At 48.2% G+C, this 24,438-nt stretch overlaps 2 protein-coding genes across 5 annotated transcripts in view; both read left to right on the forward strand.

Annotated features, from left to right (window-relative positions):
* The window catches only part of Epb41l4b (erythrocyte membrane protein band 4.1 like 4B), a 156,966-nt gene extending 136,162 nt beyond the window's left edge, over positions 1 to 20,804 (forward strand). For 2 of the 4 annotated variants that reach the window (XM_085677124.2, XM_048419756.3), the window contains exons 23-26: positions 5,905 to 6,021; positions 8,119 to 8,190; positions 14,037 to 14,182; positions 17,676 to 20,804. In XM_085677124.2, the coding sequence (XP_085533250.2) occupies positions 5,905 to 6,021; positions 8,119 to 8,190; positions 14,037 to 14,182; positions 17,676 to 17,745 (405 nt within the window). In that variant the 3' untranslated portion in view covers positions 17,746 to 20,804. The remainder of the gene's footprint in view (positions 1 to 5,904; positions 6,022 to 8,118; positions 8,191 to 14,036; positions 14,183 to 17,675) is intronic. The other 2 variants (XM_085677125.2, XM_085677126.2) reach the window with 1 other exon arrangement.
* A 2,412-nt stretch (positions 20,805 to 23,216) lies between these two features.
* Positions 23,217 to 24,438, forward strand: part of Frrs1l (ferric chelate reductase 1 like) — a 29,261-nt gene continuing 28,039 nt past the window's right edge. Inside the window, exon 1 of the mRNA XM_048419757.3 lies at positions 23,217 to 23,469. Within this exon, the coding sequence (XP_048275714.3) occupies positions 23,232 to 23,469 (238 nt within the window). The 5' untranslated portion in view covers positions 23,217 to 23,231. The remainder of the gene's footprint in view (positions 23,470 to 24,438) is intronic.

A 24,438-nucleotide genomic window follows, 5' to 3' on the forward strand; every position in this document is an offset into this window, starting at 1 on the left:
AGACACAGTGCTTGTCATTTCTACAGCCATCTTTTTTGTTTAGCAAGTTGGACCAGTCTAAGAGCAGCTGAGTGCTGCCAAGGAAGACCCTGCTCTGGGGACCATCACAATTGAGTGTATGTCATGGTGACTCATGGTCTTCTTGTTAGATGAGTTACCAAGACCAAAGTACCCTTTTCCCCGCCTTCCCATCAGAGTAACCACAGCGGATGACCTCATCAGCCTTTTGCACAGATGCAGAAACTGAGTCCTGTAATAGGCAAATCCCACAGGACTACATGGGATCTGGAACCTTGGGTTCTGGCCCCTCCTCCTATGCTCTCTGCCTTGGATTGACCGCTTTGGGGAATTTGCCACTTTCAAAGAAGTGATTTCCAGGATGGGGAGGAGAAGAGGGGACATGGAGGAAAGTCAGGAGCTGCCAGATACATCCCAGCTGAAGCCTCTTGTCCAGGAAGGCCTCGTGGGAGATGGATTGCCTGGCAGCCACCTGAGAACATTCAGTTCAGCTGGAGGGAAACTAGCTGGAAAGATCTGGGAACTCTTAGGGTGCATCCTGAGAACCTAGGAGGGAGAATGGAGGTCCTCAGCTAAAGCTCTGAGGACCACATGCAAGGAGCTCCGTGCAGCAGGATTTAGAAGCTGGGGAAAGCTGTCCCTCCGAGTTGGACTCATGGGCAACTTCCAAGCTGTTCAGTTCTGTTGCAGTAGACACCATATGCATCTGTGTAAGTTGCTATTCCCTGCCTGGGGCCACTGGGCTTTACAGTGCGAAGAGGAGGAGTTTGGTTGACAACTAAAATAGTCTCACCGAAATATAATAGCACACACCTGCAATCCCAGCCCTTGGGAGGCCGAGGAAGGAAGATTGCCATGAATTTCAGTTTGGCTTGGGTTATTGTGTGAGAACCTGACTTTTTAAAAAGCCAGCATGAGTAAAGCATTAATTTATGAAAGGGCCTGTTGGATCTAAGAACCCTGGTCAGTTGGTTGACCATAGTTAAGAACTATGGTTAGGTCGGGCTGTGGTCGCACATGCTTTTAATCCTAGCACTTAGGAGGCAGAGGCAGGCAGATCTCAGTAAGTTCAAGGTCATCCTGGTCTACAAAGCAAGTTTCAAGCCAGCCAGGATCATCCCACAGAGAAACCCTGACTTGGAAAACAAAAAGGGGGAAAAAAAAGGAAAAAGGAAAAAAAAAAACTATGTTTAAAATGCATCATGACTTTTTACGAGGGTAATAGGATTCCTCTTGAAAATTTATGTTCGGTTATATAGATTTAATTACTTGTAGACTCAAAAGATCTTGGCTTGGTTATTGCAGATTGGGATTAGAAAGGAAACAGCATACGGTAGGGACTTCCAGAGTGTGTCGAGTGACTGTCCTCCTTCAGGGACTGTTACCTACTCCCTTTGGGATGCCTCTCTGCATCTTTAGACTACTCTGACTTAGCTGTCCAATGGGGTCCGGGATACTATACTGTGTATGTGGCTGCTGTACTGTATATGCGGCTGAGGTCCTCGGGCTGTGGTGAGACGACCACCCAGTGAGGTTCACAGTGACTCAGATGCCCTGAGGTCTAAGCACGCATCCATAGGTTCTGCAGAGAACAGTGGTGCATTCCTTGGCACCATAGGCGCTGACCTTCTCTTGTTCCAGGTGAATCCTGTTTCTGTGAGTGCCAAGGAATAAAGGGAGGGGGGAGACTTGGCAGTCCGCATTTCCCTTTGCCTGGTCCCCTTTCATATCCCTTCCTGCAGAGAAGCATCTGTCTCACTTTGCCATTGGACAGCTCAGGAAAGAGTGGAGTCAGCGCTTGGGACTGGGAGAGCTGCTCCCAGGGACCACTGTATCAGTAATTGTGTCCACTTCTGTGTCCTAGAATTGAGGTCGAGGTGCAGCACAGCTCCTTTCCTGTCAGTGGGAGTGAGCCTCGGGGCCACTCCATCCTAATTTTCCCCTACAGACATAGGAACCAAGGCTCAGACAGGGATGTGTACTTGCTCAAACTCACGCAGCAGATCAGCATCAGGCCTGAAACTAGAACCCAGGCCTCATGGCAGGTGACTGAGTCAGGATGTGTCTCTTTGCCCCCCCTAACCAGTCCCTCTTCCTTGAAGTTTGCCAGGTCTGCTGGCCTCAACTTCAGCTCCGGAGCTTAGGCTTGGAGGAAGCTCAGGGATGGGCTCAAAGCCTCAACCATGTTGAGTCCCTGCAGTTACCTTGTGAGACATGAAAATGGAGGTGGTCATGTTTGCCATCTGAGAGATTCAGCCTGGACAAGGCAAGGTTTCCTGGTTGCCAGGTCTGTACTCTTGACCCCGGCCACTCCCGCTCTCTGGATCTTCCCTTCAGAAGAGGAAGGTTGCACTTTATGGGACAAGAATGCTAGAATTCTATGCTGACACAGCAGGTGACCTCTCTCCTGTAGTCACCTTAAAGCTCAAAGCCTCTGCCCTGTCCCCTCATCACACAGCAAGTGACCTCCCTTCAACAGCCTTCTTCCAAACTCACACCCTCTTTCCAGTCTCCTCTTTCCTCCTGGATGAGATGTCTACAATACCCCGATAATCCCCAGGCCAGTGCTAGAAAGGAACTGGAGAGGGAAGAAATGGGCCGGATGTTCTGGCATCATTCAGTAATATTCCAAGATTCTATGAGAACTAATGTCATGTTAGGACTCTCCATCTTGGCCCAGTATCTGTGGAGTGTTTCAAAGTATCCAGGTTCAAGGGAAGAAAGAAAGGACGGATGGACGGGAGGAAGGAAGGAAGGAAGGAAGGAAGGAAGGAAGGAAGGAAGGAAGGAAGGAAGGAAGGAAGGGAAAAAGAACTTGTCAGGCGGTGATAGCGCACACCTTTAATACCAGCACTCAGGAGGCAGAGGCAGGTGGGTTTATGTGAGTTCAAAGTCAGCCTGGTCTACAGAGTGAGTTCTAGGACAGGCTCCAAAACTACACAGAGAAACCCTGTCTCGAAAAGCAGAGAGAAAGAGAAAGAGAGAGAGAGAACGAGAACTCTAGTCCTCCCGAGCCCTGCCTCATATTGGGTCAGCCAGTCAGCCTACCTCCTGTTGGTCACAGACCATAAACATCCATCCACTTTCTGTTCTTGAATCTTGGTGGGGCTTGCCCCGCTCTGAGCTGTGTATCTTATAAACTACTCGGCCACAAGGCTATAGTGCCGAGCCACTGCATCCTGAAACATGGCGTGCTAGTGAAGTGTGTACGTGACTGGGAGACATTGGTCTGGTCTGAGGAAGGCCACATGGGACACGGGACCAGGCCTTGGTGGGGTGTCAGGACTGGGTTTCCAGTTAGCTCAACAACTTAGTATTTGTTTTGAACTCCATTCTTCCAAGTCGGCAGAACCTAAATCTCAAGTCAAGGTGTCCATTTATCTTCCCATGGCTTCCCAGGGTTCAGGAGGGGTGTAGAGAAGACTGGTCAGTTCACTGAGTGTATTGAGATATATATATATATATATATATATATATATATATATATATATATATAATTTTTATGATTTAATTATCTTTTATGTGCATTGGTGTGAAGGTGTCAGATCCCCTGGAACTGGATTTTCAGACAATTGTGAGCTGCCATGTGGGTACTGGGAATTGAACCTGGGTCCTCTGGAAGAGCAGTCAGTGCTCCCAACAGCTGATCCATTTCTCCAGCCCTCATATATATATCTAAGATACTCTCTACATCTCTAGTGGGGCTTAGGGGGATCACTGTTTTCACTTACTGTCCATCATTCTGTCCTGGGACCTACAGCCTCCCTAGCTCTACTGGACCAAGGACTCTGGTCTTCCTTGCCCTTTAGTCTGTGTTCCCAGCTTAGGCCTGACGAGAAGGAGATAGCTCACTGGGGCCTCATTACTCGGTATTCTAGACTGTCTTCCTTTCTCTGTCTGCCTGACTTTCTTTTCTACTCAGACCAGCAATGTCCTTTTCTGAGCCTGAGAAAAAGAAACCCCCCACAACTCCACAATTATTTATCAATGCCAAGAATCTTTCCATGCTCCCAAAGAGTCACATTTTAAAACCAAAAGCTAATTCAAAAATGTGGTGAAATAAATGCAGAAATGTCCCAAGCAGGAAGGGAAGAGGCAGGAGAAAAAGCACCTTAGCATAGACATACTTTGATTCCTGCCCATTGACTAAGAGTCAAGGTTGTGGATTTACTAGGAGTCCAGGAATGTTCATTTGCTTACACTCACTCAGGTGACTATTTAGAAAGGTCAAAAGTATTGGAGCAATGATCAGCATTTACCATAAAAGTCCAGTGCTGGACAGAGTCTTGAGTCAATTCCTAATCATCATCAGTCCAAATTCTGACCATTAGGTGATGTGGTGTTTCTTGGTTATTTGTGACAGGTTTTATGTCTTTCACTAAACATATGCTAAGTTCCTGCCACTGTCAGCAGGGGCAAGCGTCCAGGGGTTTACGTGAGGAGGTATGTGAGGAGGGTCCCCGGGTGTGGCTGGTTCTAGCTGGATCATGGACACCCTGGGGTCATGAAGCCAGCCAGCCTCCTACAGGCCATCATTCTGATATTTCTTAAGCAGGTAGGATCTCCCTTGGGGACCAAAGAGAACAGGAGGAGGATTTTTAAGTAGGCTGGTAAACTCGAACCGCAGGTGGCTAATATGGATTCGCTTAGCTCTGAAGAAAGGACTTAGAAACAATCAACAAAGAAGGGGTGGGACCTGGGGTTCCAACTTTGCAGAAACAGTTTCTGCAGCTCCCAAGTGTGAATGTGAAGCCAGACTGTTGGGGAGGTTATGGCTGTGAAAGCCCCTGGCAGCTGCTCAGCTCTGTGGCTATCAGAGGACAGAATCAGAAGGATTTAGAGCAGGAAGGCGGCCTGTAATTTCCTTGATCATCCTTTTCAGTGAGAGCTACCCAGAGGCTGTATTTTAATCCTCACCGTGGGATGCTGCCAAGTTTCCTGAGCTAAACGATGATGCATGTGTTTGTTCTCTGGAGTGAGTGGTCCCTCTCTGAAGCCCACACTAACCCTTCAGCAGTCCTAGCTTCCTAACCCTGAACATCTTCCGTCTCCATCCTCATCCTCACTCCAACAAGCTTTGTACCTTTGCTGGGCACGTGGCACTCCTCAGATTCCCTCCCCGCATCCCCAAAGTGTGGCACTTTCTCCACAATGCTTGGTATGTCTACCAGCCGACTAACAGGGCGTCCCCACTTCCAGTAGGAGATCCCTAAACCTGGACTCATGGGTGAGAAAAGTGGGAGGCTCTGTCTGAGTTCTAAACCCGGATGGCAGAGAGAGCCGGAAGTATGAGTCCTGAACTCTCTTGGCATCCTCGACGGGACACTCACCCACCTGCACACCTTAGGCAGTACCCTTCCTTGGCTGAGGGTGGGAAGGAAGGCCCTGGGCGTAGAAGGCAAATGCTCTCAAGCGTATGGCCAGCCCGCGTATTGCTCCCATGCCTGCCATTGCTAACTCATGGCGCTGTTTGTGGCTTGGCCTGGGCAATGCTTCGGAACCCTGGTGATGCTCTGGGTTGGGGGCCGGGGGGAGGGGGCTGAGTGGGGACTGCTCCTAGTCCTGTGCTCCTGGCTCAGGGAGATAGTCTGGCTCTGCCAACCCTGGGAAGGGGTTTGGTTTGTCCTTCTGCTCATGCATTGGAGAAGAGAGGTCAGAGGTCAGAGGGACAGAGAGGAAGGCAATGGGTGGGACTGGCAGGTAGCTCTGAAGAGGCTAACGGCATCTAGACAGCAGCCATGGGTAATGCTGGCTTGAGAGTGCTCTGGGTTGCCAGATCCGTCTTGCACTGTGCTGTCTTTCTCTCCTCTCCCTCCCTTCTCTCCTCTCTCTCCTCCTGGCTTACCACCTCTTCCTCCCTGTCTTCCTTCCTCCCCTCGTGAGCAGGCAGAGCCCGCCAGCAGCCCCCACTGTGCCCACTCTCGCTGCTCTCCTCCACTCTCTCTCCCCATGAAGGAAGAGACTACTGGAGTTTGCATGTACCCTCCAATCAAAACGAGGCTGGTAGGTACCCTGGCAGGGTGGGGGCCTGCTGGGACACATGAGGTGGCAGGAGCCCCAGGTGAGGCAGTCGCTGGACGGACCACCTCCAAAGAGCCCTGCTATTTGGATGCTGTCACCCCTGGATGGATGGGGGAACTTGGGGTCCAACTGGGGTTGGCCAAACCAACACACACGCCCAGCTCCTACCCTACCACTTTCTCCATAGCTCTCAAGAACCAAGAGCCGTTTGCTTCCTGAGAACTTTGACGAGAAGATACGTGCCCAGAAAGGAATATACACCGTGGTAGTCACCTTCTGGGGTCTTAAGTGTCTGTCCTGTGACAAAGTTTTAAATTCACCCTCCCCTCTATTTACTGATGTCATGACATGCCAGAAGGGTTCCGTGATGACGTAAGAGGAGCCATCTTAACCCTGACTGTGCATATTTTGTTATCTTCGCACGTTTTCTTCTATTTATTCATATTCATTCATAATTCCACCTGTTAAGTAGTAGTAGCCAGGCTTTCCTCCTTCCATGGAGCCCTGTGGTGTTTCTGCTGTGTTCCCGTTGTCTCGTCCTGCGTGGCCACTCATATTCCATCCAGCAAAAGGTGCACCGTGGGCCTCAGTCCCTCGTGTTAGGAAGTGTGCTATTTGCCATTGGTCACTGTTTCAGGGGCCATGGCGCGTTTTTGTGTCTGGGGGTTTCATTTCCTTAGTCTAGACCCTTCGGAGTGACGGGGGATGGCTTTGGCTTTTGCCTCCTTCTGAAATGGTTCCGGAGTTGGAAAATACCAATGCAGTTAAACTCCGGAATGCAGTTAAGTGTGTCCTGCTGTGCCAGTGAGCACTGGGGCATCATGGGAATGTAGCTTCTGACACGGCCGTGTAAGGCCGCTGTTTGAAGCTGCTAACTTCCACATTTGATTAACAGTCGTAAGGAAGCACTTCCTGTCTATTCTGATTGGCCTGAGAGCTTACTGCAGGCTTTTTTCTCTGTGACATTTGTTTGCAAATGCTATGTCACCCTGTTAGACCAGGCAAAGAGAGTGTACTGCCAGGTTTTGGTTCAAGAGTCTTCAGGAGCTTGGGGCTCATTCTGGGAGTTTGGGGATATTTATTTGAACAGATCTAACTGAAAGGAAAGCTGGGTTGGGGTGAACATCACTGTATATACATTGTAAAGATGTTGTCACCCCCATAGTGGCTGACACTTGTTCAGCCTATTCTGAAATCAGCTCCTGAGTCGAGTCTAGATGGCAGTGAGCCTGTGCCTCCCTCCCCTTTAGAACGGTGTGGAAGTGCCAAGGTACTGTCCTGGAGTCCACAGGCAAGATCCCACAGGACACAAAGCTGCTGCCCCTGGGCAGGCCTGGCCTCTGTGCCTCGCCAACGGTCCTTGCCTGCACGGGTATAAGGTATTTTCTGGGCCTGAGGACTACAGACAGAGCTAGTGCGACAGTTGCCAGATCTCTGGCTTTCCTGGTGAACATTGGCTCCAAGAAATAAGCCCTTTTCAAAACCTCCAAGAAGCCAAAGACGAAATGAACAAAAGAAAAGGAAAGGGAACCTACCCTCACTGCCGGCTGGGGCATCAGCCTCACTGAAAGTAGCATTGCTCACTTCCAAGTGCATTACCTTCTGTTCCCAAAGGTCACAGTGGTAAGATATTTTGTGCTCTCCTCAGAAGTTCTGCCGCTCAGGGAGTTGAACAATGCAGGCCATTTGTCAGGGACTGCCTTCTGGTTTAATTAACCCCATCAGCTGAGATATACTGCGCCCCCAACAGACCATTCAGAAGTCTCTTGCCAAGTCCCACAGCTGTGGCAAAGCCCTCAGAGGTCACCTCCAGGTCCGTTGGGGTTGCCTCCTCATCTACCTGGAACTGGCCTGGGACACAGAGGCCTGGAAGTTCCCATAAAGGGAGTTCTAGGCAAGACAAACAAGCCATGCCATGTAACCCAGGCAGACAAGCCTGCCTTCCTTCACTGCAGGGAGATGAAGGCCCCTGAACTGTCTGGGATCCTTCCTCTCAGTTCTGAAGGTATAGCGGTAAAGACTACAAAACGTTTGCTGACATAAAGTTATATAACCCTTTGTCTCTCTTTTTTTTTGAAGATAAAAACATTCCCAGCAGAACCGATGATGAACCCGTTTCCTGATCCCTTCACCACGGGACCACAGTTCACTGTGAGTAGTCATAGATGGCAGGGCCGCATCACAAGCTTTTGCTTCCTGCCGGGAAGGCTGTGGGGACAAGAGGCGCAGAGGTTGGGGTCTGTTTTACTTGAGGTGAAATCTACAGAAAATATAGAAAATGAACCGTATTAAGACTGTTCAGTAGCATTTGCGATGTCTGTGGAGCAGTGACTGCCTCCCCCTCCTTCCAGGAGTCCTTCCTGAGAGAGAGAAAGGCCAGTATTTTCGATCTCTCCGTTGCATCCCCAGGGCATTTGGTGCTCACAGAATTCACTGAATGTCTGGGTAGTTTTAAAGATTAGAAGAGGCTTAGGCCTACTTTTTTCCAGTGTGGACATGTGTATGTGTATACATGGTTGTGTGCAGGTACACAGGGGTTGATGCGGGGATCTTTTTTTTTTTTTTTTTTTTTTTTTTTTGGATAACCATTCATACTCTTACTGAGGCAAAGACCTGCCAAACCCAGGATGCACCAGTAGACACTCTAGTCTAGCTAGCTAACTTGCCCCAAGCATCCCTGTCTCTGCCATTAGAACTAGAATCCCAAGCAAGCCACCATGCCAGTCCAGCTCTTTTGTGGCTACTGGGGCTCTCAGCTCTGTTTTTATCCACTGTTTTATCCACTGTTTTAAAAACACTCGAGGTTTTTAAAAATTAAATTTTAGTTTTAAAGAGGTTCATACATATATTGTTCATTGGGTACCTGCCCCTCCTCATTCCCACTAATTCTCTGTATTCCCTTTGTCTCATGTCTGCTTTTAGGGTCCTATTCTGTGGTCCAGGCTGGTCTCTGCCTCCTGAGTGTTAGGATCAAAGGCATGCGCCACTGTGGCCCAGTGACATTTTTCTTTTAGCATCGTGTTTTCAGATCCATCCACTTTGGACCATGAATCTACACTTCCTTTCTTTTTATGATAGACTGCTATTCTGCAGTATGCTTTTACTGTAATCTGTTCGGGGATTTGGGTGGTGTCCACTTTTGGCAATTGGAAATAGTGTGGTCGTGTGTGCTGTGTACATGTTTTAATACCTGTTTTCTGTTGTCTTGGGTTGGATCTGCATCTTGATAATGGTGTGTGGTCTTGGGTAAGTCCCTTTATCATACAGATCATCTGCTTTCATGTCTGAGGATGTGCACACATACATACAAACACATACATGTGTTTGTGTGCATGTGTGCAGTAAGTGTGTATGTAATATGTGTGCATGTGAGAGAGAGACAGAGACAGAAAGAGAAATAAAAAAACCACTTTATATATCATTTCTTTGGTGCCATCCACCTCGTTTTTGACACAGGGTCTCTCTTAGACCTGAAGTTCACTGACTTACCAATGCTGGCTGGCCACTGAGCCCAAGGGATCCTCCTGTCTCCTTTTCCCCAATGCTGGGATCTCAAGCACACACAACCACATATGCTTAACTTAACATAGGCTCTGTTAAGTAAGGTCCTCATTGTAGCAAACACTTTACCTACTGAGTCATATCCCTAGGAATAGTAATAAGAAATAGCCTGGTTGAAACATGCATCCAAAGGGACTGAGATCCAAGTGTACTTTCCTAATACAGATATCTCCTAAATGTCTATGATGACTTCGGACTCTCCAGGCTGCAGAGACGGTGGTACAAAGACCAGGACCACATCCAAGTCCTGGCCACAGGCTCCTCATGGCCCCCTCTTTCCCTGTCTTCATTAGACAACGTATTTAAGCTCACCAAATGGATTAAATGTGTCTAAACGTTTTTAAGATTTATTTGTTCTATTTTATGTGTATGAACATTTTACCTGCATGTATAGATGTGTACCACATGTGTTCCTAGTGCCCACAGAGGTAAGAAGTAGGCATTGGATCCCCTGGAACTGGAATTACAGATGTTGTGAGTCACCATGTGGGTGCTGGGAACCAAACCCAGGTGCTCTGTAAGAACAGCAGGTGCTCTTACCCACTGAGTCATCTCCTCAGCCCCTTTCCAAACATTTTGAATGGCATATTTTCTTCCTCTCCAGAATGACAGAAATGATCACTTCCACACTCCTTTTCAGATACCCAACCCATTCTTCTCTGGAAGTCTCTACAGAATCCCACTTTAGAATGAGCTGCTACGTATAGCAGAAGTGGGAGACCACAGACCTTCCCTGTTTCCTCTGCCTTCCAGGAGTTAATTGTGATCTCTGGACTCATACGATCCCTGAGACTCGGTTTCTGCCTTCCCTGGAGGGTCTCCAAGGGGCCTGGGGTCCAGCCCTGAGTACAAAGTAATCTAGCTGATGGTCACTGCCTAAGGAGGCTTCAGCCCATGGTGTGGAAGGAAGGAGCAGTGGCTCCTTTAGATTTCAAAAGATAGACAGAGGCGAGAAGGTTGTTGGCCATCTCTGTGTGGAGGGAAACTAGTTGCCTAGGATTGATTTCTAGGGTCAAGAGCTCACTTTAATGAGAGGACAGAGATACCTGGGCTATGCCAAGATGTCCAGTGCCATTGCCCTAGTGCTTGTCCAGCCAGCCCACCCTGCAGTTTTGCTAAGCGTAGCTCATCAGCTGGAAGATCTGCTCCACTTCCCTCAACTGCTCATGATGGGAGCCCTCTGGTCTCCTTCCCAGCCTTGGCAGTGATGGAGACACACTTGCAAGAAGCCCTTCTTGAAAGCTGGGGACGCAGATGGAGCTGGAAGCGTATGTCAGCAGTCACATTGGGCTTTTTAAAAACTGGGCAAGAGTGGCTCCAAGGCAGCTGGAACAGACGGAGGGGACAGCATGAACCGGAGACCTGAGGAGCGACAGGGCATCACACGTTCAAGGGACTGGAAAGGACAGGGAGCTGGAATCCAGAGGGCCAGAGCCTGGGGTGGGAGGAGGAGTAGGAGGAGGAGGAGGAGGAGGAGCTAGTGCCTTAGGAGCAAAGCCTTGCCTGGCCCTTTTCCAACAACAATGGGAAGCCTTTGGAAGATGCTAGAAAAGGGCAGTGACAGGGCAGACACTTTGGGGAAGCCGCTGTGTGATCACAGTGAGAGAGCATTTGGGTCCAGACAGAACAGATTTAGAACTGTAGTCTAGAAATAAATTTAGGGCAGTAGCTTAAGAGAGAGTGTGTAAAGAGCTTACCCCTGCCTGAGGGATTTTGATGGGAGAGGCAGGGAGAAGTATACAGTTGAGAGAGGTATTTAGGTGGCTGGGAAGATGCTAAATTGGTGAGGGAGAGGGACAAATAGTCGCCAGATGTCCGCCATCCAGAACCTAGACAGAGAGCGAGTCCGTTTATTGAGATTCCCATCACCGTGATTAAGTGCCTGGGAAAAACAACTTGAGAAAGGAAAGAGTCCCTGGGACTCACTGCTTCAGCAGTCTCGACAGATGGCCAGCTGGCTCCAGTGGCTTGAGGCCTAATACAAAGCAGAGACAGCGTAGTGCAGGGCCTGGCAGAGGCCTGCTGCTCCTGCAGCAACCAGAAGCAGGGAGTGGCCAAGGACGGGCCTGGGAAGAAGATATACCTTCCAAAGCAACGCCCCCAGCGGTCCACTTCCTCCCACTAGCTCCCTCTTCCCAATAGCCCACTGGTCTAGGAGATGATTAGCAAGTGAGTCCCTTCTCGCTTGCTTCCATCACCTCTCTCTACATATGGGGAACAAACCTTCAACGCAGGAGTCATTTTGGTGGCCCGCTCACATCTAAACCATAAGGCTGAGTGCCTGGAAGAGGCCTGGTGTGAGAAAGGACAAACCTGCAGGATGTGCTGGCCTTTGAAAGACATGGCTGGGAACAGGAATAGGCGGTGGGAGAGTAACTCAGGGGTGGGGAGTAGCTGAGAGCAAAGACAGCGGGGATTGACAACCGGTTGGCCACAGATGCCAAACTCGAGGCCTGTTTTCTGATTTTCTCACCCCTCCGAGAGGTGGCTGCTTCTATCCAAGGACAAGACACTTAAACGCTCTACAAGCTCCCCGGCCTGTCCGGCTTGCAGGGGACTTGAGAGCTCTAGAGGACTCAGCCCCAAGTTGAGCTGGCAATGGGTCCGGTCCATGTTTGATCCTGAGTTTTCTTCATTGCTTCTAGTAGAGAATGTTGGTCCATATCAACCAGGTGACCTCTCTCGAGCCATGGTATTAGATTTCCATACCCAGAGCCTAAAGTCACTCCACCTAGACCCACAAGTTTGCCTAACAAGATCCCTGTCCACATCTGGCCCAAGTTACTCTTCCGAACCTGCCGTGTTCTTCTGTTGCCTGTTTCCTTCCACTGAAAGGATACTTTTAAAGATAAGGGTTAGGGCTTAATAAGAAACCTTACTGCTTCTTCAAGCTCATTCTTAAGTTCAACTGGTGTCCTTTCCCCTCCCCCACAAAATGAGCGCACATCCGTAACGAGTGTCACGGCTGCTGACACACTTGGCGTTTGTCCTGGGACCTCATCTCTTTTATCCGTCTGTGCCTTTGCACTATCAGTGCAAATGTCCCTCGGAAGTGGCCTCAGAAGCTTCCCATCCCCCCACCCCCATCATCCACTCATTGAGGCAACACAGCCTCCTGGTAGCCATGCCGTGCAGGCCAGGGTTTTTGAACAAGACACAGAATGACTTCCTGCATGTGCCACCCATCTCATAGGCATCCTGAGGGCTCTGCTCTGTGCTGCCCCGGCTTATGGTCCTGCTGCCTGCTGTGTGGAGCAGCACCAGTCACAGTGGCCTAAAGAGAGGAGCAAGTCACATACTCGGTCCTTAAAGTTTCCGGTGGAAGGAAACACAACGGCATCCCTTACTTCACTGAGCACAGCAAAGCCCACAGCCACCCCTGACTTGAGAAAGGCAGTGAGGTTCCATCCTCCTGTGTGCCTGGAAAGTGGTGAGCCCAAGTGACCTGACAAACAGCAGAAGCGAGGGTCACCTGGACACAGTTCTCTGTAGCAAGCCTCACCTGCTAGACACGCATGTGCGTGCCTGTACATGCGACGCACTGGCGTGGGGAGCTGCTTCTCCAAAGGGATGCTTTGATGGAGACCTAACAGCAGTCATTCCTCGGTGTGTCTCTGTTTCAGACAAGTTAGTCTCCCTCTTAGGAGGAGACATAAGACACAAACAGGGCTTTGTGCTTCTTTGCCGCAGACTTTTAAAGACAGCTCCTCTTCTGTGCCATCACCAAGAAGGGAACTGTGCACTCAAAGATCAGAGCCTCTTTAGAAAGCTGGGTGATAAATGTCTCAAAATTCAGAGCCAAGAACCAGCATCAAAATAAATCAAGTATATATGCACACACACACACGCACATATAATCTTTTCGATAATACCATGTGTGTGTGTGTGTGTGTGTGTGTGTGTGTGTGTGTGTGTGTGTATTTTTTTAAAAAAAGAAGTGACTGGAGAGATACTGGCTGGTCTTGCAGAGGACCTAGGATTGGCTCCTAGCAGTCACATTGTAGTTCACAACCATTTGTAACTCCAGAGCAACTGGGACTTGAACCCAGGTCCTCCACAGGAGCAGCAAATGTGCTTAACCACTGACCCATCACTCCTGCAATCACAACGTTCACTACACAATATAACATAACCATGTCTGAGTGCCATGTTTTAGCTTTTCCCGTGGTGCGCACAGAAGCGATGCATCTTCTGAAGGATGCTTTCTGAGATGCGGTGATAGATGATCTCTGTCTTACAGGCTGTCAAGAGATAATGTATGGAAGGTGCTTAGCCTGGGGTCTGGCACCGAGCAAGATCGTTTAAGATAATTTGAAAGGGTGCGATGACTTTAGCTATTATTAAGATAACAAGAGCAGCGCAGCGAGGCCAGCAGAGCCGCTGACAGCGTGCGGGTGGGCCTGGAGACTGATCTTTCTTGTCTGTTTCCTCTCCAGGCAGACTTTAGAGAGAACAAATTGCAATGCTGCCCTGGCCAGTCTTCTCCGTTGATTCCCACCGCGACCCTGCGGCCACTGACAGAGACCGTGTCCACAGTTCAGACCATCTACACCTCCCGGAAGCCTGTCTCTCTGGCTGCCAGGTGAGTCACGTAAATGGGTACCCACAGGTATCCTGGAAACAGAGAGTCAGACCTAGACTCTAGCTCACCTCACCTTGTCTGTGTGCATGTGGATGTGTATGGTGTCTGTACATACATGTTCGTGTGAATGTGTGCACATGTATGTGAGAGTGCACATGTATGTCTGTATATATGGAGGCCAAAGGTCAGCATTGGGTGGCATCATGATCAATCGCTTTCTATCTTATTTTTTGAGACAAAGTCTCATTAAAGCTAGAGGCCGTGAATTCAGTTAGACTGGTTGGCTAATGAGCTCTAGGAATCTGCTTGTCTCTACTTCCCTATCTCTGGGATTACAGATACACACATATCACCAAGTCAGGCTTTATTTGGGAGCTAGAGATTTGAACTCGGGTCCTCATCCCTCAAAGGCAAGCCTTTTGCTGACTGAGCCATCTTCCTAGCCCCTCCCATTCATTCTTCCGTTCATTTAGCCTGTAAGTCTCCAAGTGGTACCCTGTGTTCTAGTGGTATGGTTGGACAGTGAACCAAACAGATAAAGTCCTGCCCTTCTGGGGTTTACACTTTTGTACATGGGAATAAGGGAAGCAGACAAACAAGTCAGTGTGTGTGTGTGTGTGTGTGTGTGTGTGTGTGTGATGTCAGGGGCAAGGAGTAAATTGAGATGGTAAAGGCAATAGGACAAGTTGGGATGACTTCATCGAACTGACACCCGAAGGTGGTTGGAAGCAAACTGCAGATAGTTGGAGAAGAGTAGGCTTGGCAGAGGGACTCGCCAGTCAGTCCTGGGTTGCTGGACTTGGGCACACCTGACATGAGAAAGAGAGATTAAGGGGCCAGTGTGGTTATGAGAGAAGCTTAGATTCTGCTGTCACTGTGACTCAGGAGACAGTGAAGGGAGAAGAAAGAATGGAGGAATAGCGGAACTGCCACAAAGTAGACTCTTGGCTCTGGAGAACTGAGGAGTTAGAGGCCCCGGACAGTAGTGAGGAGAGAGACTTGTAGATAAAGGGGAGAGACAGTTATGTCTTTTCTGGGAACAGACAGGGTGTTTCCAGATATCTGTGTTCCTTTTGTGACCTGTATTTCCAGCTATGGGGGCAAGCAGGTATTTTTAGCTTTAAAGTCAGGAAGAGACTAGGCAAATCTAGGTCAAGTCAGCCCTCTATTATAGTTCTGGACAAAACACGTCTGCAGTGACCCGTGTGCAGAGTGGAGCAGATGCCGGCCCCAGAGTTAAGGCAGCAAAGGAAACAGAGATAACAGGCTTTCTTGCCTGTGCCAGGGCCCAGCGGCTATCTTCAGGCCCAAATAAAGCCAGTGTTTCCACCAAAAGAGATGTGTGTGTGTGTGTGTGTGTGTGTGTGTGTGTGTGCGCGCGCACGCGCACACACACACACGCATGCACAGGTTGCAAGTGTGTACACATGTGTGTGGAGGCCAGTGGATAGCTTTGGGCATCATCCTCAGGAACATCATCCACCTCTTCACAACAAGGTCTCTCACTGGCCTGGTACTCACTAATAATTAGGCCAGGCTGGCTGGCCAGGGAGCTTCAGGGGTCCTTCTGTCCTTCTGTCCCTACCTCCACAGTGCCCTGTGCCACATCTGATATTTTTACTTGGGGATGGGACTTGGGTCATCATGCTTACAAGACAGACATCTTACACACATCCAACCCAGACCAGGTCCTCTTGTCCTTGAAAGGTAGCCTTGACTACCACCATCACCACAGCCCACTAGTCGGACATGTTATCCACAGCCAGGGCGGCGACACGCTGGTAACTATTGCCCAGTGGTGGGGCCTTCAAAATTAAATCTTTAATCAACTCAGAGCGAGAGAAGCTAGAAGGGTGGTTTAGAGTCTTCCTCGGTAGGGTACAAGGTAGATGACAGCAGTAACCCATGGAAGCTGTACACTGGGGCCAGATTGTGTAAAGCCTTGTTGGCCGTGTCTGAGTAAGATATTAAATTATTAAACTTCCATCCCAAGAAAGATTATTAAAGTTTATGTTTGCCTTTAAAAATACACATTTTGGTGGCTGGAGGAAGGGCTCAGCAGTTAAGAGTGCTTGCTGTCCTTCTAGAGCACCTGAGTTCTGCTCTCAGCATTCACCTTGGGTAGCTCACAACAGCCTTTCATTCCAGCTCCAGGGGATCTGGGGCTCTCTACTGGCCGCTTTGGACACCTGTACACATGTGGCACACACACACACACACACACACACACACACACACACACACACACACTAAATAAGTAAAAATAGATCTTTAAAAAGTGTATACCTTGTAGGTTCCATACAGAACACGCCTGTAATTCCAACAACTTGGGAGTCAGAGCTAGAATTGTCTGAGGCTACAAGTTTGAGAAAACCTTGTCTTCTTGTTGTTGTTGTTGTTTTGAGACAGGGTTTCTCTGTACCCTTGGCTATCCTGTAACTCACTCTGTAGACCAGATTGACCTCAGAATCACAGAGATCCACCTGCCTCTGCTTCCCAAATGCTGGGTTTAAAGGTGTGTGCCACCACTGCCTGGCTGGCAGCCCTGTCTTAAAAGGGAGAGCAAGAGAGATAGGGGAAAGGAAGAGGTATTCATGATTTTGAATAGGTGAATGAAGAGACTATACATCAGGGCTGTGAGGTAGTTCAGTGCCAGAATGTTTGTCTAAGAGGCGTGAAACTCTAGGTTCCAACCAAGCAAAGCACACACACACACACACACACACACACACACACACCTTTACACAACTGCCTATATATGTTATTTATTTAAACAGTAGAAACAAGGTCCATGGGTATCTTAGTTATCTTTCTGTTGCTATCATAAAGCATCCTAACTAAAGGCAACTTAAGACAGAGAGAGCTTATTCTGGCTTATGATTCCAGATGAATAAGAGTTCATCGTGGCAGGGCAGAGACAGGACGGCAGAAGCAGAATGCTGAGAGCTCACTTCTTTAACTGTGGCTCCAGAACCAGAGAGGGAAGTGGCAGTAGGGTGAGCCTGTGCCTCTCAAAGCTTGTCCCTGGTAATAGTGACACACACACTTCCTCCAGCGAGGCTGCACTTCCTAAACCTTCCCAACGGGGGACCAAGTGTTCAAATACTTGAGCCTATCAGGGACATTCTGACCTGAGGACCAAGACATCAGAAGCAGTCTTTCAAAGCAGCCAGTTTTTGATGCTCCCGACCTCCCATACCTAAATAAGTTAATTTTTTTTTTTAAAGTACAAAATCCAGCCACAGGATACCTTCTCATTCATTCAAGCAGATTCCCACACTCAGCTGGGAGATGGAAGAGATGAATGATGTAAAATGAGCCCCTCAAGGACCCTCCCTCCCCCAGAGGTGAGGAAACCCCGCGGTAACCAGATAGTTTTGGCTTACTGTAACGCTAGCCAATGGAAGGCATCCCAATAGAGCCTACGAAGGAAAGTCCAATGTCTGCCATTTTGAGCCTTTGTCTGACCGCTTGGCCCCTTGCTGTTTCTCAGTGCAGAGACGCTCCGGCAAGAACTGGAAAGAGAGAAAATGATGAAAAGACTGCTGATGACCGAACTGTGAAACTCCGCCCTTGATGCCTGGAGATGGCACGGTGCCTTTGTTCGCTTCCTTTCCTCGGGTTCAGCGTGCTCACTGTGGCGCGATGACGTACAGAAGTGTGCTCTGTTCGCCCAGGTCTCCAGGGTTAGCGGAAGCCAGCTTCCAGCTTGACTTTGTTGGAAAAGTTATTTTCTGTCTCCTGAGCACGAGAGGTTTTTCTATTGCTCAATGAGGTGGAGACAGGGTTTGGTAGGAAGTTTCTAGAAGAAAGGGGATTTCTGTTGAGCGGTACCTGTGTGTATCTGCTAGCAACCCCAGGGGCTAAAGCAGCACAGATTCCTCCGCTCATACTCTCAACGACGTGACTTTTTTATGATCGAAACTTGCACCAAGCTTTGGCTGTTTGTTAAATGGATCATTTTTAATGAGAGAATAATTCTTTACTGCTGGTTTTTCCATTTACACTGATAAATATACAGATCTTATAAAAATCATTTATTTTTATTCAGACACGAATAGATGAATGGAAAAAAGGTTCCACATCACTATAACCGAAAACCCTTCAGCTTATCCTGAAATACGACTGAATGTGTGAACTCGTTGCATACGGCATGATTTGGGATAAAAGGAGTTTATCTTTGAGCCCCACATAGAAAATGCTCATCATGTTGTCTACAAATCCTGACAAGGTCAAGATGACTCAGTGTCAGAAAGACTCATTTGACTTTTCCATAAACAGAAATTATTTCTAAATTCTATCCACTCTAACCATGTTGACAGAACCTTGCCCAGAAGAAACTTAGCTCCCTTTTTATATATTAATTTTCATGAATTGCATTTTTAAATTTTTATTATTCACTTGAGTACCTTTGCAGGAATTAAGGAGCCCCTCCCCACAGCTAGCTCTCTGAAGTTCTTCCTGATTCTCCCTGATATGCTCCGTTTTTACATAGCTGTGCTCAGCGAGAACATTCCTTTTGTTATATTTCCACCTGACACAAATCCTTATTAGACAGATCCTGCTCTCACTGATTTAAATGTCTTTATATCCACACAACATGGTTAACCTCACTTCTCCCCATCATTAGATATTTGAGTTATATGCAAATTTTCACTCTTATAAATACTGCTGCTATGAATGTCTTTGTAAAAACACATAAATAAATAAATATATACATATATATAAAATCCTTCTCTTGGATTATTCCCTTTGGAATATCTCCAAAGAGGGATTACAAGGTCAGAGAGCATGAAGTATTTTATAGCTCTTGTTTTATATTGCCAGATCGCTTTCTAGAAAGATCCAATCTTTGGATTGGAAGGACCTTAAAGGTCATCTCATTTAAAATTCCCCTCCTCTGAATGCTTGAATCCCCTCTACAATTTATGATGCCACCAGCAATGTGCAAGCATTTCTATTTATCAATTGCTCTGCCTATACTGGGTTTTGCCATTCTAATTTATTTTTTGCTAGTTTAATAGATGTGTATAGTTATTCTTGGAAAGCTGTCTTATTTGAACTGCTAGCAAAGCTGAACACTAGCTGTGCTCCCTTGTGTGTAAACTGTCCACCTCCATTTCTTATGACTGCTTGTTCAATGGAACTGATCTTGTATCTTTGTATCAGAACTGTATTTTTATGTTGTATTGTAGAGTTTGCTCTCTCCCTATCCCTACAACTGAATGGTGCCAATAATTTGATACTAATGACTATAAAAATTGCCTCATTGACTAGCTTTGATGCAAACGAGGTATGTAAACAGGGGTTCAGATCACCAAGAAGTAACTCTTTAAGGACTGACTCTTTACAATTTTAATATTTTTTTTTGGAGGGAAATCTTTCTAAGACGTATGGCACATTCCCCTGCCTTAGTGCACAGAACATCCTGGAGGGACTTCAGCCCTTTCCTCATGAATCCTGGTTGTCAGTGCACCTTGATTTGGTATAAAAGATGTCACCAGGAGCTGTCACCACGTGTAGGACTTGGTGTGGCCTTATGTAGGCTATGGCCCTCTTCTCGTTGATAGCTCTTTATTGTTGTCTGCTCTATCAGTGCAACTGTCTGGGGCAAGCGTAGTTTTGGGTGGGTGCTTTTCACCCACGCGGCCCCCAGATGTACTAGTAAAACGGGATTTTGCTGTTCTCTATCATGTGCACGTAACACAAACCATGTTTCTATAGAAGCTGGGGTTGCCACCTCCTGCCAAACCAGCAGCCTCTTCCCGTCCTGAGCTGCATTCTGAGGCATGCACTCCTCCCCACCTCGCTCTCTGATGGAAACCTCCAAAACACAAGAAAAGGTTTCTGGAGAGGTCAGGACACAAGAGTTTCCTCCATATCTGGTTTGCTTTGTTTCTAAGGAGGGCTGCATGGAGGTTCTGGCTGTTGTTTTCAGGGGACTTACAGGCTTCTGCCTTGTCTCCAGCTTTTCCCCGGGTTCACAGGTGTCTCAGTGGGTTGACATCACTGCAAGTCTGAGCACAAATATGTTGGTTGTTGCTGTATATGAAAACCCAGTACCACTGGCAGTTCACCCCAACCAGTAAAATCCAGAGGAGTGCATTGCTGCAGTGGTCATTATCTTTTGCTACTTAAATGTATAGTGGGTGCTTGACATTGGGACCTGAGACTGTGAAGTTGCCCTGCCTGAACTCACAATGACTATAAGGAGTTGCGTAATTGTTTACCTTTTTCCTGTCTACTTTAAGACCCAAACAATAGCACTGGAAGGTCACATGACACCCACTGTGGATTCAAGAGGGCCCGGGAGAGTCCGCTACCATAATCATTCCAGAGCTAGGCCTCTAAAGTGTGGCCTCAGACTGCTCAATGAGAAGGTGTGGTGACTGACTTCAGAGGTCTGGCAGCCCTCAACCCATAGAGTTGCTGGGGCGCGGACAGCTGAGATTTCCAGGTGTGAAAAAGGAAGTCATTTCGCATTTAGAAATTCCCACCAGTATATAATCCAGCATTTGATTTCCAAAGAGCACAGGAAGATTCTGATATCATTGTTAGCCTTCACCCTTTCAAAGATCACAGACCTTTAAAGTCCTTGAATAAAATTCACCATTTTAATGACTTTAAGGTGTGCAGCTCAGTGTCTGTCAGCGTATCCACGATGCTGGGCAAACATCATTGTCTGACTCTGCCCCTGCCCTGGCAACCACTTGCCACCCCTTGCCCTGGTCTGTGGGTTTCTGCTTATGAATTAGCTTCTTCTGGACACTTCATATCTGTGATCAGCTTGTTTTACCTAAACCATGTTTTCAAGGTTCATCCATGTTATACCATGAGATATATATATATCAGAACTTCAATTCTGTCTTTGTGACTGAATAATTGAGTATATGGAGATACCATGCTTTGTTTATCTATTAATTCAGTTGATAGATATTTGGGTTGCTCCTGATTTGGGGCTATTATGACTGATAATTTTATGAACATTCATGCACAAGTTTTTATCGGAACATATGTTTTGGGTTCTCTTGGAATTGCCAGATCATATGGCAACTCTATGTTTAACTTTCTGAGGGACTTCCAAGATCACAGCTTTTCTATCTTATGAAAGCCAAAGTGGAAAATGACATACGCCAGGCAGTCAGAGACAGGCCACATCTGTTCCTGGTTGGATACCGAGTGGTAGCACTAATTTGGGGATGTTTTTATAAGAGGGGGGGGAAAGGTCCTTTTGAGAAATTATTTTGTTGATGATGAGAAGAGAAATAAAGGTTCCGTCTGTCTTTTTAAAATGAAAAATGAAATGCTTATCAATTTAAAAGCGACTAACAGGGACTGGGAGGTGGGTTAGTGGGTGATATATTTGCTGCGTGTACATGAAGTGTGGACCCTGGGCACCTACATAAAAACACAGCAGCCTTTGTTTGTAAGCCCAGTGTTGGGGGCGAGGGAGCAGAAAAAAGTGGATTTCAGGGTCTCACTGGCCAGGCAGTTCCAGCAAACTCCAGGGTCAGGAGGTTGCTCAGTTAGTCAAGTAGTGGATGTGCAAGCATGAGGACCAGAGTTCAAATCCCGATACCCACATAAAAAGCAGTCCTGGGTCACATGTGTCTGTACCAGTGCTGGGAAGACAGGAGGATTCCAAGTTCACTGGCCAGGCTAGCCTGCACAGCTGAGTTGAACTTCAGGGTTTCACTGAAAGACCCTGGCAGGATTAGCATATTTAAATTCCAACTGGACAAGCTGATCTATCAACTACATCAGATAGTAAACAACTGGCCTTTGGATTTCCCAAAGTCCCTTTTCTTACAATAGCAGCTCCTGCGTCACCCAGCCTCTGGGGGGGAAAAAAGAAAAAGTTGAAATGACTGACTTTTTTCATCAGTATTTCATAAATTTGTAACATTAGTGACATTGAATCCTATAAACCTTTCCCTGCATGGTCTTATTTAATATGCACTGCATCATGGGAATTATTGATCACTGATCATTCATTACCCAGGCAGTCTGACTTCCAAGACTATCTCTGAAACGTTTTTCTGCCTCAGTTGCAATTTCTTTACTTTAAACAATAATTAAAAAAAAAAGAACCTGAAGAATCAGGTTCATATGCAGGTTTAGAAGTAGCAGCATGGGAGGGATAGTGTCCCTATTTCTTGCAGAAAATAACTTACTAGTTGTCACCACCCCAACCATGGTCGCCTGAAGACAAGCTTGGGATCTTGGTATGTTAAGTGAGCAAATAAAAGGCCAGGTAAATAACGCAAAGTGTAAGTGGTGCGAACGGATGTGGAGACGTGGAGAGTTCAGCAGACTTATCAGACATGATTGAACTGCTTGACGTGCGCACACTTTACTCCTGGGAAAAAAAAATGGTAAACCAGTTGCCTAACCCGAAAAGCTCAGGTATGCTCCTGTGCTCGTGACTTTTGCCAAGGGCTTAGTTACACCTTCCTCGCTGTCTCTGACCACTGTTTGGCTAACTGTATAGTAGTATTTTGTGATTTCCTCTTCCTTCGATAATGAAATCACCGTCTCGAGAAATGTATGGAGTCTAGTAAGTGTTGTTTCCTTTGAACGAAAAGTTTCAAAGGAGCAAGGTGTTGGAGACAGTCATTCTAATAAGGTGTGGAAACTGCATGCTGGGGGGTTGAGTGAAAGAGCAAATCGCGCTTTGTGTGTCTGGAGTGGGGCCTAAAGAGACGCTGGCAAGTTCCCAGGTGGTGCTGATGTTGTAGGTCGGAGTGCCACTGTGGGAACCTAGGCACCAGAAGGTCAAATCTGCAAGGCGACTGGGCAGTGGGGAGAATAGGTGAAGGACTCAAGAAGGGAAGCTAGGAGGGAGCGTCAGGAGAGGAGGGGGTGATGCTGAGAGGACTGGGGCAGGCTGCGGGGCTGGAGCGAGGATGCGCAGAGCGAGACAGGGAGGCGGCGGGTGCGGGCGCTCCGCGGCTGCGCGGCGCGTGCTGGCGGCGGCTCGGTCCCGGCCCGCGCCCGCGGCGCCCCCGCTGCGGCCGGAGCGGCCTGGCTGCGGGGTCGGTGCGCAGCGATGGCGAGGCAGCCCCGGCAGCGCCCGGCCTGGGCGTCGCTGCTCCTGCGGCTGCTGCTGACTGGGTTCGCTGCTTGCAACGCCAGCCCCGCGGACGACGGCGCGGGTCCCGGAGGCCGGGGACCCCGGGGACGCGCGCGAGGGGACGCGGGCGCTGACGAGGCAGTGCAACGCCACGACTCCTCTTACGGCACCTTCGCCGGCGAGTTCTACGACCTGCGCTACTTGTCGGAGGAGGGTGAGGCTACCGGAGGGTGAGGGGAGACCTGGGGAACCGAGGAGTGCAGGAGGGGTCCGCAAGGATGTCAGTGGAGACAGATGTGCACTGCTGAGTCTAGGCTGGGGAGCCCGGTGTTCAGACCCCGCCTGCAGGAGGGAAGTCTGGAGGAGCTGTCAGCGCCTGCTCCCCTTTTTATATGTGGGGAGACTAGGACCGGGAGACTCAAGTCCTGCGAAGCTGTGGACAGGAGATGCTAAGCCTATGCTTTCCCAGTTCTCAGCGTCTGGCCTTCACCATCCTCCCTGCCACGGAGGAGGCGCCATCTGGCCTGGGGTACCGGAGCCCAGCGCAGCAGGCAAGCAACAGAAAACCCAACTTAAAGAGACCGGTTGCCCAGTTACCTCCCGGTCTGTCGGTCTCTATTGACCTAAATTTGCAGGTACTGGCGCTCCGTCTTTCTGTTGGTCTCACTGCCTAGGCACCAAAGCTGGGTCATAGCTCTCTCCCCAGTCCAACTCACATCTGCCGCCACCACACTTGTAGTCTCCTAGTGTGAGACACCATTGTTGGGACCATCTGGGCCTAGAGACTGGGGTTTCTTAGCCAGCTTCCCTGTAGAGCTGTTTAAAAGAGCACAAAGGGCAAATCCACTCTGATAAAAGGATTGGAAACTGGTCTCTTACTTCCGCAGCTTTGAGGGGAGTTATTTTCCTTTACTTTTGTAAATAGGAGCCAAGAATCAAACTAGGGGTTGAAATGAGGATATCTGTTCATGGGTGTATCTCTTAATTAGGTTCAGTTATATGCAGAATGCAAATGTTAATATCTTTGATAAGATAGAATTCTCTCTCTCTCTCGTGTAAGGAAATCTAGAAATTCATAGTCCAGAACTGGCATGAAGAGTCTCTGGTCTTGAGGGACCCTGGGGACAGAACTTCTACTCAGGAGTAATTCTTACCTTGTAACTTAATGATCCCAAGTAGAAGC

Source organism: Myodes glareolus, chromosome 16, assembly GCF_982192425.1.
Source record: "Myodes glareolus chromosome 16, mMyoGla1.1, whole genome shotgun sequence".
Lineage (NCBI taxonomy): Eukaryota > Metazoa > Chordata > Mammalia > Rodentia > Cricetidae > Myodes > Myodes glareolus.